Raw genomic sequence first — 13352 nt, 5'->3', positions numbered from 1 at the left:
AGCGTTTACCCTGGCACGTTTTCCCACGCGCTCCGAAATCCTCTCCTCCCACGGGGCTGCCGTTTGCTGAGCATTCGGTAGACCAAGACGAGGAGCAGATTGTGCCGGTGCCATGTCAGTAAATGCAGCTTCTAATTTCTTTGTGACCCATGCTATTTTCCCCCCCCTCCCTGCCTCAGCAAGGTTTTAGCCCCAGCCCTGCCTGAAAGGATGCAGCGGGGTCAGGGGAGACACTTACTCCTCTGGGAGCGGGCGCAGCAGAAGGCGACGATGGTGGCCATCAACACCAGGAACGCCACGCCGGCCCCCACGGCCACTCCGATGATCACCGCCATCGGCACCGACTCTGCAAGAGGAAAGAGAGGGAGCATGAAGCCGGGATGAAGGTCAGGGAGGTGGCTTTTCCCCAAGGGACCCACCCCTGGCGACTGGAAAGCGGCTCGGTGATGAGCCTGGGGAGGGTTTTGGGGCCAAATGGACCTCCTTCCCCGCTCCCTCGTCCCTGCGTGGGTGACACCGGCGCGGGCTGCTGCTGCGTGCCGCAGTTTGTGCAAGCCCCCATCTCTCTGTGCCTCAGTTTCCCCTGGGAGGGAGAGAAGAGGGAGCCAGAAGAGCAGGTTAACAACTGCGCCCTGCGGGTTAATGAATGAATCTCTCTACAGGATGAAAAGCGCAAAAGAAAATGGTGTGTTAATACTATTAAGAAAGAGAAATGGCACCAGGGCAGGATGGGAGAGAGGCTGGAGCTGGAACAGAGGGATGGAGTCGGGCACCGAGCCCACCTGCCAGAGGCGGTAGCTCAGCTGTCTTAGCAGATGCTGTTAAGTATATATGGATGAATTAACCCAAGGGCCATCATTCACAGCCTCTGCCTGTTTTATATCCCAGTGGCCTGCCTTCTCCCTTGGCTTATCAACTCTGTCCTTGCTCCTCCAACCCCTGCGGGCGCTACAAGGGCTGGGACAGGAGGGATGGCCCCTGCCGGGGATGAGCAGAGGCCAGGCGGCTGTGGTGGGCGAGGGCTGCGGGGGGGTGTGTGTGTGTGTAGGCAGGGGGCTGCGGGAGGCAGCCCCGGGGGAGCAGAGCCTGCCACAGAGCAGGGGTTACGTGCTTGCATCCTTCTGCCTACAATAACTTTGCAGTTGGGTTCCCGGCGGGGATTTCAGACCACGGCTCAGCCAGCAAAGCTGATATATTTGCGCAGATCCAGGCAGCAGCTTGCGAGGTGTGGGGAGGGTGGAATACGAAATCACATTTATGGTGAGAGGGTCAGATTTGCAGCCCAAGAGCCTTGTTATCTCCCTGCTCAGTTCCTGAAGTCCCTCAGAGCACAGCTCCTACTTAACGGCGAGAGCTGGGTCAGTGCCTGCTCTCTGGGTTATTGCCCGGCAGCGACAGGCAGCACTCCCGCTCGCAGGACATCAAAGCCGTGGGTACCACAAACTGCTTATGTTGGCTGGGATGATAAACCGCATCCCCAAGACTCTCTCCCCAAAAGCAGCAGATACCTATAGGTCCCCATTCCTGTTCTTCCTAGCCACCCCAAAGGCTCTTGTGAAGCCACAGTGAGCCAAAAGAGGGGTAACCCTGTCCAAGCTGGGTGAGCGTGTCCTCACCGCTTTCCTGGACACCTCCGACACGTGTTTTCTCCTCTGGATCCCTGGCTTGCAAATGGACGGGATAAACTTCGGAAAAAAATGGATGCAGAGAGGTGGTCCTCTTTCCTCTTTGTCTGCACAGCTGGGGGATGTGAGTGCTGCTGGACCACGGGGACACGTGGGTGACCCAGCTGCGAAGCAAAGCTCAGCAGCCTCAGGGCTGCTACTTGACCGGGTGATAAAGAAATCATTTCTCATTGTCCACTGGCTGGTTTTGACTGCAAATGTCATCCTGGACCTGGGATCACAGATTCTGCCTGTGCCTTTCAGCCTTCCTAAAGGGCACACATCCTTACTGGTGGGACCGGGGGAGTCATAATTCCATCAGCATCTTCCCCATGTAGTCAGCAAAGGATTTCTTCAACATTATCTAATCCCAGCTGGCACAGGGGAGTTATAAAGCCACTTCATGCTACCCTTTAGCGGTGGCCATGGGGCATCATCGGTCCTGAGCCCTACTCTGAGAACTGCAGGGTGATCAGAAAAAGGTGCTGGTTGAGTTCAGCTTCTTCCACTCATGCTTGATCTAAAAAGAGCCTTTAATCTTCCCCGCTTAGCTTGTTGTTTCAAGCGATTCGGTTAGTGGTTTATGCTGATGCTTTTCGGTTTCCAGCTTCCTCATGCATTTTCTGCTGGGGTTTGCTAGTCCCTTGATGTGTCACTTGTCACCCAAGCTAGGCCACTGGTGACGTGACTCACGTGGCACTGAGCAGACCGCAAAACCTGCCGAGTGCGCTAATTCCCCTGGGGTCTCTAATGAAAAGTCAAGTCCCACATGCCCCGCAGCCTCGAGCTGGAGCTCAGGTCGCAGATGCTGGAGCTAGTTCGGGCTGCACCAAGGAGCTCATCCTGAAACCAGCATCCTCCAGCACACCAGCTAAGCCCAGCAGGAAGAAACTGGGATTTTCTTCTCTGGATGTCTTGAGGCCACCTGCTAGGCAGCACTCCTGCCAATGGGGTAACTCATCGTGGGATCTTTTTTCAGCTCTCCCAGGGGAATGTGGAGCAAAAGGGTGAGAAGACAGGAGCCTGGAGTCCCTGGGAGTGCTTACTGGCTTACTGGAGGAGTGGAATCCGCAATGCAGAACTCAGCAAGAAGCAGGTAGTGATGGTGGTGAAGATGATGGAGAATCATGCAGGGAATGGGGTGGGGAAAGTGCCGGGGGCTCTCCTGGGCTGAAGAGAAAGCTAACAGCAAAAGGGCAGTGACAGGAACCAGCGGCTGGGATGGTGAAACTGCATCCTGAAGGCAAGGGCGAGCTGAGGAGGAGCAGTCTGCTGGCTACGTGCTCCCTCACGCACCCTGCTCTGGTGCAGCGGACAAGGAAGGCACAAGGGCAGCACATCCCACAGCATCTGCCCGAAAATCCATTCAGCCCTGCTCTGGCTGCAATGGATGCTGGCTAGCACTCTCCCAAGATGCTGAGACAAGCTGATGTCTGCAAATAACCCTGGAAACCTGTGTTCTCCCTCTTTTCTGCCTCGTAAGAGCACTTCAGTGGTCCCTTTCGCAGCACTTTGAAGCGCGGCGGCGGCGTATCATCCCCCTCTCGGTGGCTGGGGAGCTGGGGCACAGAAAGGCGGTGTGGGTTTGCAGAGCGGGTCGGTGGCAGAGCGGAGACAGGAGCGCTCCAGCTTCCCAGCCCCTGTCCCCATCCCTGCCCTGCAGCTTTCCTACGCCCCTTCTGCCCTGCCCTGCCTGCCCTGCCAGAATGCTGCGGGCCAGGATAAGGACGCCGGGTCCTCAGGTGTGGTAATGGCTGGGGACAATTCACATTCACCGTCAGCTCATGATTTCCATACCTGCTTGAATACCAGCTCCTGATTTCATTTCCGTACCTGTTTGAAAATAAAGCAAGTGTCCACAGCCTTGCACAGCCCAAGCGCACATGTCAGCCTTCCTGAGCACTCAGCCCTCTGCTCCGCTTTCTGCTCCGAGCGCGGGGATGCCCCCGTGAAGGGGACGTCCTCTGCCACCTACGGCATCCTCAGCCACCCTGTGGCATCCCCCTGTCCAAGGCAGGGATGTCCCCTCGCATCACCTAGCCAGGGATGCTCAGATCTGAGATGCGGAGCCGGCTGCGGACTTGGATGCTGTGTTGCCGGCTCCGACCCGGCTCGGCTGCCCGGCCACCCTCTGCCGGGACCCAGGGCTTGCTGCTGAGTGCTCCCGCTGACTGGCAGACGACCTGGAAAAAACACTGGCTCTGTTTGCATTGGAAGAAGCCCAAGGCTAATTTTAAGGGGTTCATTTAGCTCTGATTTAATCTGGATGGCAGCCTTGCCTATAAATCACGGCTTAATGAGAACAATCCACCTGCCTGCCCTGGCATTTAATAAAATAGAAGGGAACTGGAGTTCCTCCAGGAGCTAAGCGTTGCTCACAAAGGCCATCTCCCTCCCCTGCTATGGAGAGCCCTAAGAGTGGAAATCCCCTGGCCAGACCCTGAGAATTTCTCGAGGTGCCTTGGAGGCTGGGTGGGCAAGCCCAGCCCTGCAAAACACGTGCTGCTGTAGTGGCTGGTGGCCGGGATGGAGGGTTGCCACCAGCCCAAACGCCTTCCTCCTGCTCAACCCCATCACCGCGGAGCAGCGGGGTCTGGTAGGAGCAGCTGGTCCTGTTTCTCCAAGGCTATAAATAATCCTCCAGCCTGTGGCAGTGGTATCACCTTGTGCTGTGGGACAAGGAGTGGAGGGTGCAGGGTCGGCCCGTGCCCTCCAGCTTCAGCAGGACAGGCAAAATTGGGCAATACCGTCTCAAGCAGAGACTTGGCAGGGCTTGTCCCACCTCCTGACCCTCTGCCAGGTACCCTAAGGATGCAACCCTACAGCTAGCACGGCTGGAGCACTTTCACCATCCTTCCTATTTTCCTCTTTGACATCCCAAGAGCTCTTCCGAGCACCTCCTGCCTCTCACAGCATCTCCCCGCTCTTACAGCCCGGCCAGCTGCTAATTCCCGCTGCTCAACAGCCCCCACTGGCTCCGCAGGGATGCCCACCTTGCTCTTTGAGCCGGATGATCTCCGTGTCGGAGCCGAAGCTGTTCCAGGCGGTGCAGTTATAAATGGTTTGGAAATCAGCCCGGACGATGTTGCTGATGGTCAGTGTGGAGATGACACCCTCATCCGTGCTGACGGTCTCCACCGTGTAGCGCCCGGAGGTCCCAGACTCCAGGACGTTCTCCTTCCAGGACCAAGCCTGCCAAGCAAGAGAGGGGTCAGCCTGGGGCAGGTTTGCCCACCGTAGGGCACCCTAAAGGTGTACAAGGCGCCCACCGTTTCCCATGGGATGCTACTCACAATTCGGTCTGGCGGCGGGGTGCTGCGGATGAAGCACTTGATCTGCCCTTTCTGGCCGTGCAGGGCGTGCTGCGTCTGGGTGCTGGAGATGATGGGTGGCCCTGCAAGAGAGAGGAGAGGGCTGCTGGCACCTGGCACGGCTGGCTGCCATGCGAGTCTCTGGCGGTGCTGGGGAGGCTGTTAGCAGAGCTGTGGAGGGACGTCGGGGTTCCTCTTTGAGGGGAGGGATGGAGAAGCATTCCCTCACCTCCTCTGATGCAGAAGGACGCAGAGCAGGGGCTTTGCTTTAAGGCTCTGCTGGTTTTCTGCCCCCACAAAGCACCAGGGTGTCCCCATCTCTCCTCTCCCATCCCCGGCACTAGATGGTGACCGCACCATCCCGTGGAAACCTCCCTGGTGAACCTGGCCTCTGAGAAGGGCTTTTTGCTCCAGAAGCAAAGCAAGAACCCAACACACCTGGTCTTCTTCTGTGCTCTCCCAGATTTGCTAAATCACCATTACACTAATTGCTCCCAGGAGCTTAACGAAGCAGTAGGAGGGCAGAAAGAGGCACTGACAAGCAGCTGCTACCCCGCAAGCCACAATCAGTGACCTGCAACCAGCCTGCCCAATATGGTGGAGAAATTTCTGTTGGAAAAACCTTGGGAGCCCATCAGCTGGGCTCTCCTGCACCATTTGGATGGCAAAAGGAGCCCAGCCTGGCTGGGAAAGGCTCTCCCTGAGCAATACGAGGCCAAACGTATCACCTGAGGGACTTGTGAAGGGAAATGTCCCTGTCCTGCCTTGGTGGACCATCCTGAAGACAAGGATGGGAGAAAAGGGGTTGGAGAGGAGAGCTTGGTGGGATCCCTGTACCCCCAGTTCTTCCAACAGCCCTGCAGGAGCGATCTCCCGCTAGAGGAGAGGATCACCCCAAGGGAGCAGCACAAGAGCTGGGATCCTAATTGCTGTTTAGTAGCCTCCTTAATTAAAGCAGATTTGCATTTCTATGAGTGGCTTGTTGCTAGCAGAAAAGAAAACAGCAACAAGCTGAGCTGCAGGCAGGCAGCGGGATGCAGGGAGAGGGAGGAGGCAGGGGCCGGCAGAGCCCCCCTGCCCCAGCTCGGCTATTTTGGATGTTCACTCTGGGTTGTCACTTGGTTTTGAGTTTGTCACTGGGTTTGTCAGAAAATACAGCCTTGTCATCACCCCCACCCATGCACACGGGTCCAGAGGGATGTGCAAACGCGCTGCAACCATCAGCAGGCTCCGCGCTGGCCGTGCAATGTGTGAGAGCTGCAAGGAGTCGCTACGAGAGGCCACGATACCGCTGGGGACAACCTCAGCTGGGACTGGAGCCCAGGTCCCTGGGAGGGTGGGAGTGGGAGAGCTTGCTGTGCTCATCCTTTCCCACATCTAACCATCCTTTGTGGGTTTGAGAATATTTTCCCATTCCCCACCCCTGCCCCTGCAGCTTAAAGGATGTGTTCCTTTAAGGAAAGTCTCAAGGATTTGGGGTAAAGTGGGGAGAAGCAGATTCACCTGGATGTTCCCTGACTGACTCTCCTCCAAACCACTCATTTATGAATTTGCAGAATGCACCAAAATGCCACAGTTTTCACTCTGTGCATTCACACAGGGAGTCGCCTATCGAAACGATCCCAGTCACACCTCCCTGCAGCAAACCTTCACGCTCCCCAACCACTTGCCACCATGACAGAGCCCTATCCTTCCTTCCCGATGGTGTTCCGAGGGGAGATGCATGAAAAAGCAGCTCAGCGAAGCACTGACCAGACATACGGGTCTGGCAGCGCAGGAAATTACTGCGGGAAGTGAGCCGCCGTCAAAATTGTGCGTAAAGGAGAAGGTCAGGGCTTGTTTTGGTGTAATGGTCATAGCTGCACATGGGTGGAAAACGTCGTGCCCCTTTTTATTGGAAAAAAGACAAAAAAAGTAGACACGTTGTTGTGGTTTGCTGTCCAAACGCTCTTCCAGATGTTCTAGGCACGCTCCCAAGGTGTGCGTTCTCATTTATCCATCGCTGAAAGCCCATCTTGCACACGCGCTGGCCATGGTCTTGGGGGAGTCCGGCTGATTCCTGGCTTTTCTTCCTTTCAGGAGGATGCAAGCAGCACCTGGCCTTCGTGAACATGCCCGAGGTGGCAACGTCAGCTAGCCTTGGCCTCGGCTCCCCACGCCTGCTGCAAGACCAGAACCCTGCCAACAGCCAAGCGGGATGGGCAGATGGCCCTGCACATGGGATGTGGCTTTTTCCTTCCGGATGGGACACGTGGTGGGGACCTATTTGGTCTCGTCATCCTCCAAGAGTGGCCCAAGTCATGCAGGATGAACATCGCAGCTCACGTGCTGGGTGATCATACTGCTCACCTGCCCTGCCCACTGATGAACCCAAAGCCAACAGAGGCAAGAGCAGTGATGGGATCCATAGGCCAGGCTTAAATAACAATAATAATAATAAAAAAAGCCATCTTCTTTCTATTTCAAGGGTTGTATGTTACTTATAAATTCTGGAAGCACTCCAAGACTGGGTGACGCTAGAGAAAAATGGCTTAATAATCATTAAAAGGATCATTTTTCCCAAGGCGGGTGGATTTTAAATGGCACAAATGCCAACGGCTTTGGGGTTTATTATTGCTGTAGGAGTTCAGAGTCGAAGGCTTATCATCATGATAATAGCATATGACTAAAGACCATTTGTGAGATGAACATGCCCAGAAATAATAGCATGAAGTTGCAGCCTCTTCACATTTGGGGCCGGCGTTTGATTCTCCACCAGGCTCTGGCTCCTTATGAAAGCTGCCAATCTCCGGCTTGGCATTCAGCGCTAAGTGTGAGACAGCCCACAGGCAGGAAAAAGGCTTTAAACAATGTTGCTATGGATATAAATGATGGAGCTATTGGTTGCGGTTATTTTTAGCGCTCCGGTGCCAATTTATTTGTGCGGTCCTGGCGGCTCACACAAAAGAGAAGGCAGCTCACTGACTTTGGGAGCCTTGGAGGAATGAAAGGATGGCCTCGGCTTCTCCAGCCTGCTGAACCTTTCCTCCCCGCGTTGGCAATGGCTTGGCAGGAGAGTTTGGTTTAACTCCTTCCTTCCTGTAGAAGCTGGCTGGTGCTGCCTGGTATGGTGAGGGACCACCCCGAGGTGGTGGGGACACGCTCGGTGAAGCCCCCAGTGTCTGCAGCATGAGCTGAAGGGCCACCACCACGTGCTCCTGACTGGCAGGTCGGTCCTTGCTCCACTCCCAGCTCTCCAGCAGGCTTGGCTTGCTTGTTGGAGTGAATCCCAGGCAAACAAAAGCCTGAACAGAATTGTCCAGCCCTTCTAACAAAACTTTTCTTGCAGAGCAAGGGGTGGTCCCTGCTCAGCAGCCCCTGCCGAGCCCGGATGGTGCATGGGGAGAGCACATCGCAGGCAATCCTGCTGGGAAGGTCATCTTGGGATGCTTCTCCTGCCGGGCTGGGAGCTGTAACCAGGCTTGCGTGCAGTCAGGAGCATCCGGAGGCTTTGGCTCGTGCAGGGGCTGTAAATCCAACTGCTGCTGATTTATGATGGCACCAACGGTTCCTCGCTGCCTTCTTGCCGCTGCTGCTCTGGCCCTGCCAAACGCTGCTCGTTTGCATAATCCTCCTTCCCATTAACCAGACTCTGAATCATATCTGCTGCCTTTCAGGCTGGTGGCCCCGTGCTCCGGCACGGGGACGGGCTGCTCTCTGCAGGCACAGACCTGGCTGGCAAGGCTGCTGGCGGGGAGGGCAGGAGGATGCTCTCCCACCCCAGCATCTTGCTTCCATGATTTCAGACAGTTGGGAGAGTGGATGGGCTCTACAGGTGGGATTGCAGCTCATACTGGCTCAGATGAAGACCCCTGCGTTGGGGTGTCCGTCTTGGTGGGATGGATCAGCCCCTCTGAAGCCCACGTGCGCTGATCACAGCCTGTGCAGCCAGCCCAGAAAAGACACTTCTAAACGCCTAATTTTACTGTGACGAATCCCAGCCCAAGGAGAAAGGCACCTGGTAATACCAAGACAATTGTATCACCCTCTGGATTTAAAATCACTTGAAAATATGAAGCGTTCAACTTCCCTCTCAAATTACAGTAGAAAAGACTTTCAGCAGAATTCATTAGCTGGATTAGATACACCACGCTGTGCTCCGGAGCCGGGTGCAGGATGGGCTCCAAGCCCTGGTGCTCAGCAGTTGTTGGACCCAGGGATGCTGTTCTGGGGCTTGCCTGCCTTGGCTCTCCTAGCTTGGAGGGTCAGGAGACCACCTCGATGGAGTTGTGGGATTCTCCCTTGGTGTAGGGTCCAGCTCCCGTGCTGGCTCATCCCAGCGTTGCTACCTTGGAGTTGCACCAAACTGCAGCAGTGGAGCCCCCCAGCCAGCAGCACATCCTAGTGGGATGGGATGCAGCAGGCAGCTGGCTCTCGGGAGATGCTCAAAAGCTGAGCAGTGAACCTCAGGGCACGGATTTCATGTGCTCCCCCATCAGCTCTGCGAGGTGAAAAGCTCAGCGGCGTGAGCTGCAAAGCTCCAGAGAGCAACTTTTCCATGTGCACGCTCCGAACGGCCCCCAGCCTGCCGAGTGCTTTGCTCTCTGCTCCAGGCAGCCGTGTGCCTGGTAGGTGTCAGGAAAGGAGCAGGTTCTTTCTTTGTGCTAATTTGTTGCTTTGTTTTCCACCAGCTAGTTTAATTGTAATTAAAACCCAGCAGCTGCCAGGGAAGGAGCGTGCAGGCTCCGAGGAGCTGAGCTGAAGTCAAGGGAGCGGTTGGTTTTCAGTCCCCTGCTGCGTTGCCCTTGGCTTCCCTTCCTGGCGGTACAGAATTGTAGAACAGTTTGGGTTGGAAGGGACATTTAAAGGTCACCTAGTCCAAGCCCCCGGCGATGAACAGGGCCATCTTCAACTAGATCAGGTTGCTCAGAGCCCCATCCAACCTGACCTTGAATGTTTCCAGGGATGGGGCATCTACCCACCTGCATTATCTTCATTTATAATTAACGCTTGCTGCCACCTGTGTTGTTTCCCTGCTCATTTCCTCCTCTTTGTGACAGCGAGGGGACACTGAAGCCTGCCACAGTTTGTCATGCAGGTGAGAGACAATGCAAAATTCATACTCTGTTTACACTATCTGCAGTCCACCTGGCTCTTTCCCTTCCGTGTTTAGGCTGAGAGTTGTTACCAGCTGCTGCGGGGTCCTGGCCAGGTCATCATTAAATTCCAGGGCTCCGGAGTGCTTCCCAGCTCCTGAGCTTGGGTGTGGGGCTGGGCCACATCCTGACACTGTGCTGGGTGAGCCCCCAGCAGCCATGGAGGAGCTATATAGCCCTGCTGCCTCTCACAGGTATCCTCACGTGGGCTCTGAAAGAGCGATTAGGCTGCTGCTCTCGGATCCAGGCTCAATTCCCAGCTCTCTGGCTGTACAACAGAGACAACAGTGCTCTCCAACCTTGCAAGGGTTTTGCAAGATAAATCTATTAAAGATTTAAAGACGCCAGCTCCCAACTACTCAACAAACCCCTGTTGATAATAAGGAACCACGCGGGCCTTAGATAATGTTGGGTTGGTCTTTTTTTGCTTTTAACCCATGCATCTCTAGGCAAATGAGTGCAAAATCCAATTTACTCCTATTGCCTGCAGGGCAGGACCCTCCCTGATCCAGCTGTGGGTGGGATTTGCTCTGAAAGCAAATATCCGAGGAGATATTTCGGCAGCGTGAGGTGTCAGAGCAACAGGACTAAAGCACTGCGACGGCAGGACAGAACAGCGATAGGAAAGCGAGAGGTACCGTTGACGGTGAGCGTCACCTCCCGTTCCCCCGCACCGACTCGCGGCACCACGGCTCGGCACACGTATTTCCCAGCATCTTCCTGGCGGACAGATTTCAGGGTCAGCTTGTTCTCATTGCTCAGGACCTGGAAAAGAGGAGGGGGTTGCTTTCAGGGGGGGTGTGTGATGAGAGGCTGAACAAGAGACACGTGTTACAAGCTCCAGAGCAACCCAGAAATAAACAAGTGGATGAGCCCAAAGTCTTAGATGGCATGGGAATACCACTTACCGCTGTTAACCACAGAATAAAAAAATGACCCAGTTTGTGTGTGTGTGTAAAATACAAGTCCTGTTCCTATTCATCTGAATTTTTACCAAGTCCAGTGTTGCAAGACATTCAAGATGCAAGAGAAAAAATGATGGTGGCTGCAATGACACAGCTCCCTTGCAACCTGGCGCAGAAAAGCCTTGGAGAGAACCACGCTCCACACTTGCATTTCCACATTCGTGGGGGCAGGGGAGGCTGCCAGGATTGACTCAGGGATTTCAGGCCCAGAAGTGGTGGGAGACCAACTTGGAGAGCGGGCAGACCGCTGGGAACCGGGTCTGGATAGCCGGGGAAATCCCAGCCGCTTTTGGTAAGCCCTCCCTACTGCGGCGCGGCTACTAACTACGCTGCCCTCCTGCCCCAGCAGTGCAATTAGCAGCTTTATTAAACCTTCAAAATTGCTGAAGCAGAGGGATGTGGCCGAGGCTGTCAGCAGAATCCCAGCACTGGTGGTATTTAAAAAAACCCGTGGCAAGTCTAAAACAAAGAGTGGTTTTTGGAGCAATGCGTTTCTGCGCTGGAAATGCGTGTCGGGGGGCTGATTCCTGCTGGTTGCCCTCGGCTCTCTCCCCCAGGATTTTGCAGGCTGGGGCCACCCCACACCTCTTCTCCTTCCCACAGCTGATATATCCGGGAATTAGTGCCCATGTAAAGCCTGGACACGGATCTGGGTCTCCCTGTAGCAAGAAGATGGGGGGTCTCACCCCTACCCTGGCACGAAGCAGAGGCACGGAGTTTCAGATCCCTTTTAAACCCGCTGTTTTAGCATCAATTACAAAGACATCCAGGCAAATGCCTCTGCTTACTTGTTCTCACCTGCTCCTCAGTCTCTGATTTGTTTCCTTCTGGGAAAGCAGGAGGAAAAGCGGCAATCCTGTGGGACCCTGACCTGGCTCTGAAAGCGGAGGGGCTGGCAACAAAGCAGCCCTGACCCCGCATCCCACTGGGACGGCTGGGCGCTGATGGCTTTCCAAAGCAGCATCCCCTTGCTGGCATCCCCCTGGGAGGATGGATGCAGCTCCGCTGACCCAAGCCAAGCATCTCTGCTGGGTTAAACCGGCCGGTGGGGCTGTCCTGAGCCCAGGGATGCTCCCAGCCAGCACGAGTCAGCCAGAGGGAGCCAAATGAAAAGGGAGAAGGCTGCTCTGCTCTGCTTGCCTGCTGCCCGCTAGCCGAGGCGAGCCGTGATGCTTGTGGACATCATGGACCGTGAGGGTCAGAAGCCCTCATCCTCCCCGTGCACGGCTCCTTTCAGCCGCCCTGCACACTCCAGTGGTTTTGAGAAAATGAAATAGCAGTCTATGGTGTGAAAGCGTTGCCTGGAACGATAATAACCCTGAGAAACAACAACTGCAGCCGTGGGATGGGAAACCACCCAGGGATTATTGACCCACTGGGATTCCTTAGCGGATTCGAGCCATCAGCTCTCCCGAGTCTATAATTATGTCCCAGGAGATGGCCTGCGCCGAGGTCATTATGGCTGGGACAAAACACCCCAGCAGTTAATGGCTCAGCGTGCGCTCCCCTCCTCCGTGTCTGCCTGGGGAGCAGAGGTGAGGATCGCGGCTCGGATGGCTCAGCTCGCTCCTGGGAGAGTCCAGCTCCCCAGTAATGCCCAGCCTCAAGCGACTTCAGGCCACGTCTGCCCAGATCAAGCTGAAAGATGCTTTTCAAACCCAAACCTGCGTGTGCCTTCCGCACCAGTTTCACGTCTCAGCCCTCCTTTAGCTTGACATGGCTTGGCTCAGCCCTCCTGTGTGTAAAGAGGGGATCAGGGTGTCTCGTGTCTCCCTGGGCTGACTGAGCCATGATTATTTGCAAAGCTCCTTACCCTTTCCAGGAGAAAAGAGATGTGGAGAAGTCTGCGAGGCCAGACCCAGGGTCCCCCCACCTTGAGCAGGCTCCAGCCCGCAGCGGAGGCGAGCTGGAGTGAAGGTGCTGGGATGCGAGCTCACATCCTGGAGGCCAGAAAAGCCCATCCCAGCACAGACCACACGCAGGCAATTTGCAGCAGAGCTACCCATCGGCGAGAGGTTAAGTGATGCTCTGGCCTCTGTTCATCCCCGATGCCCATCATCATGGGAATCAATTCTCCCTCTATTAGCACTGCTTTGCAAACGTCTCCTGTGGGCAGGAGCTGCGTGTGCTCTGGATGATGGCTCTGCTAGGGCTCGACAAGGCAGTGGGGGGACAACCTGCTGCCTCGGTTCCTCCACGGCACTGACAGCACTGATTTTTGGCAGTCTCATTTCCCCTTTGCCTCTCCCAAATGGGACTCCAGCTAGCACACAGCTC

General features: G+C 55.5%; 1 protein-coding gene across 3 annotated transcripts in view; it reads right to left on the bottom strand.

The window, feature by feature from the left end:
- The window catches only part of KIRREL3 (kirre like nephrin family adhesion molecule 3), a 339016-nt gene that overhangs the window by 12981 nt on the left and 312683 nt on the right, over positions 1 to 13352 (bottom strand). For 2 of the 3 annotated variants that reach the window (XM_055695884.1, XM_055695886.1), the window contains 5 exons: positions 10749 to 10875; positions 4958 to 5058; positions 4658 to 4856; positions 3462 to 3497; positions 239 to 346 (listed from right to left, as the gene is read on the bottom strand). In XM_055695884.1, coding sequence (XP_055551859.1) covers positions 239 to 346; positions 3462 to 3497; positions 4658 to 4856; positions 4958 to 5058; positions 10749 to 10875 — 571 coding nt within the window. The remainder of the gene's footprint in view (positions 1 to 238; positions 347 to 3461; positions 3498 to 4657; positions 4857 to 4957; positions 5059 to 10748; positions 10876 to 13352) is intronic. The other variant, XM_055695885.1, reaches the window with a different exon arrangement.

Source organism: Falco cherrug, chromosome 17 (assembly GCF_023634085.1).
Source record: "Falco cherrug isolate bFalChe1 chromosome 17, bFalChe1.pri, whole genome shotgun sequence".
In the NCBI taxonomy this organism is placed as follows: domain Eukaryota; kingdom Metazoa; phylum Chordata; class Aves; order Falconiformes; family Falconidae; genus Falco; species Falco cherrug.
This window is presented reverse-complemented; position numbering and strand designations above follow the sequence as displayed.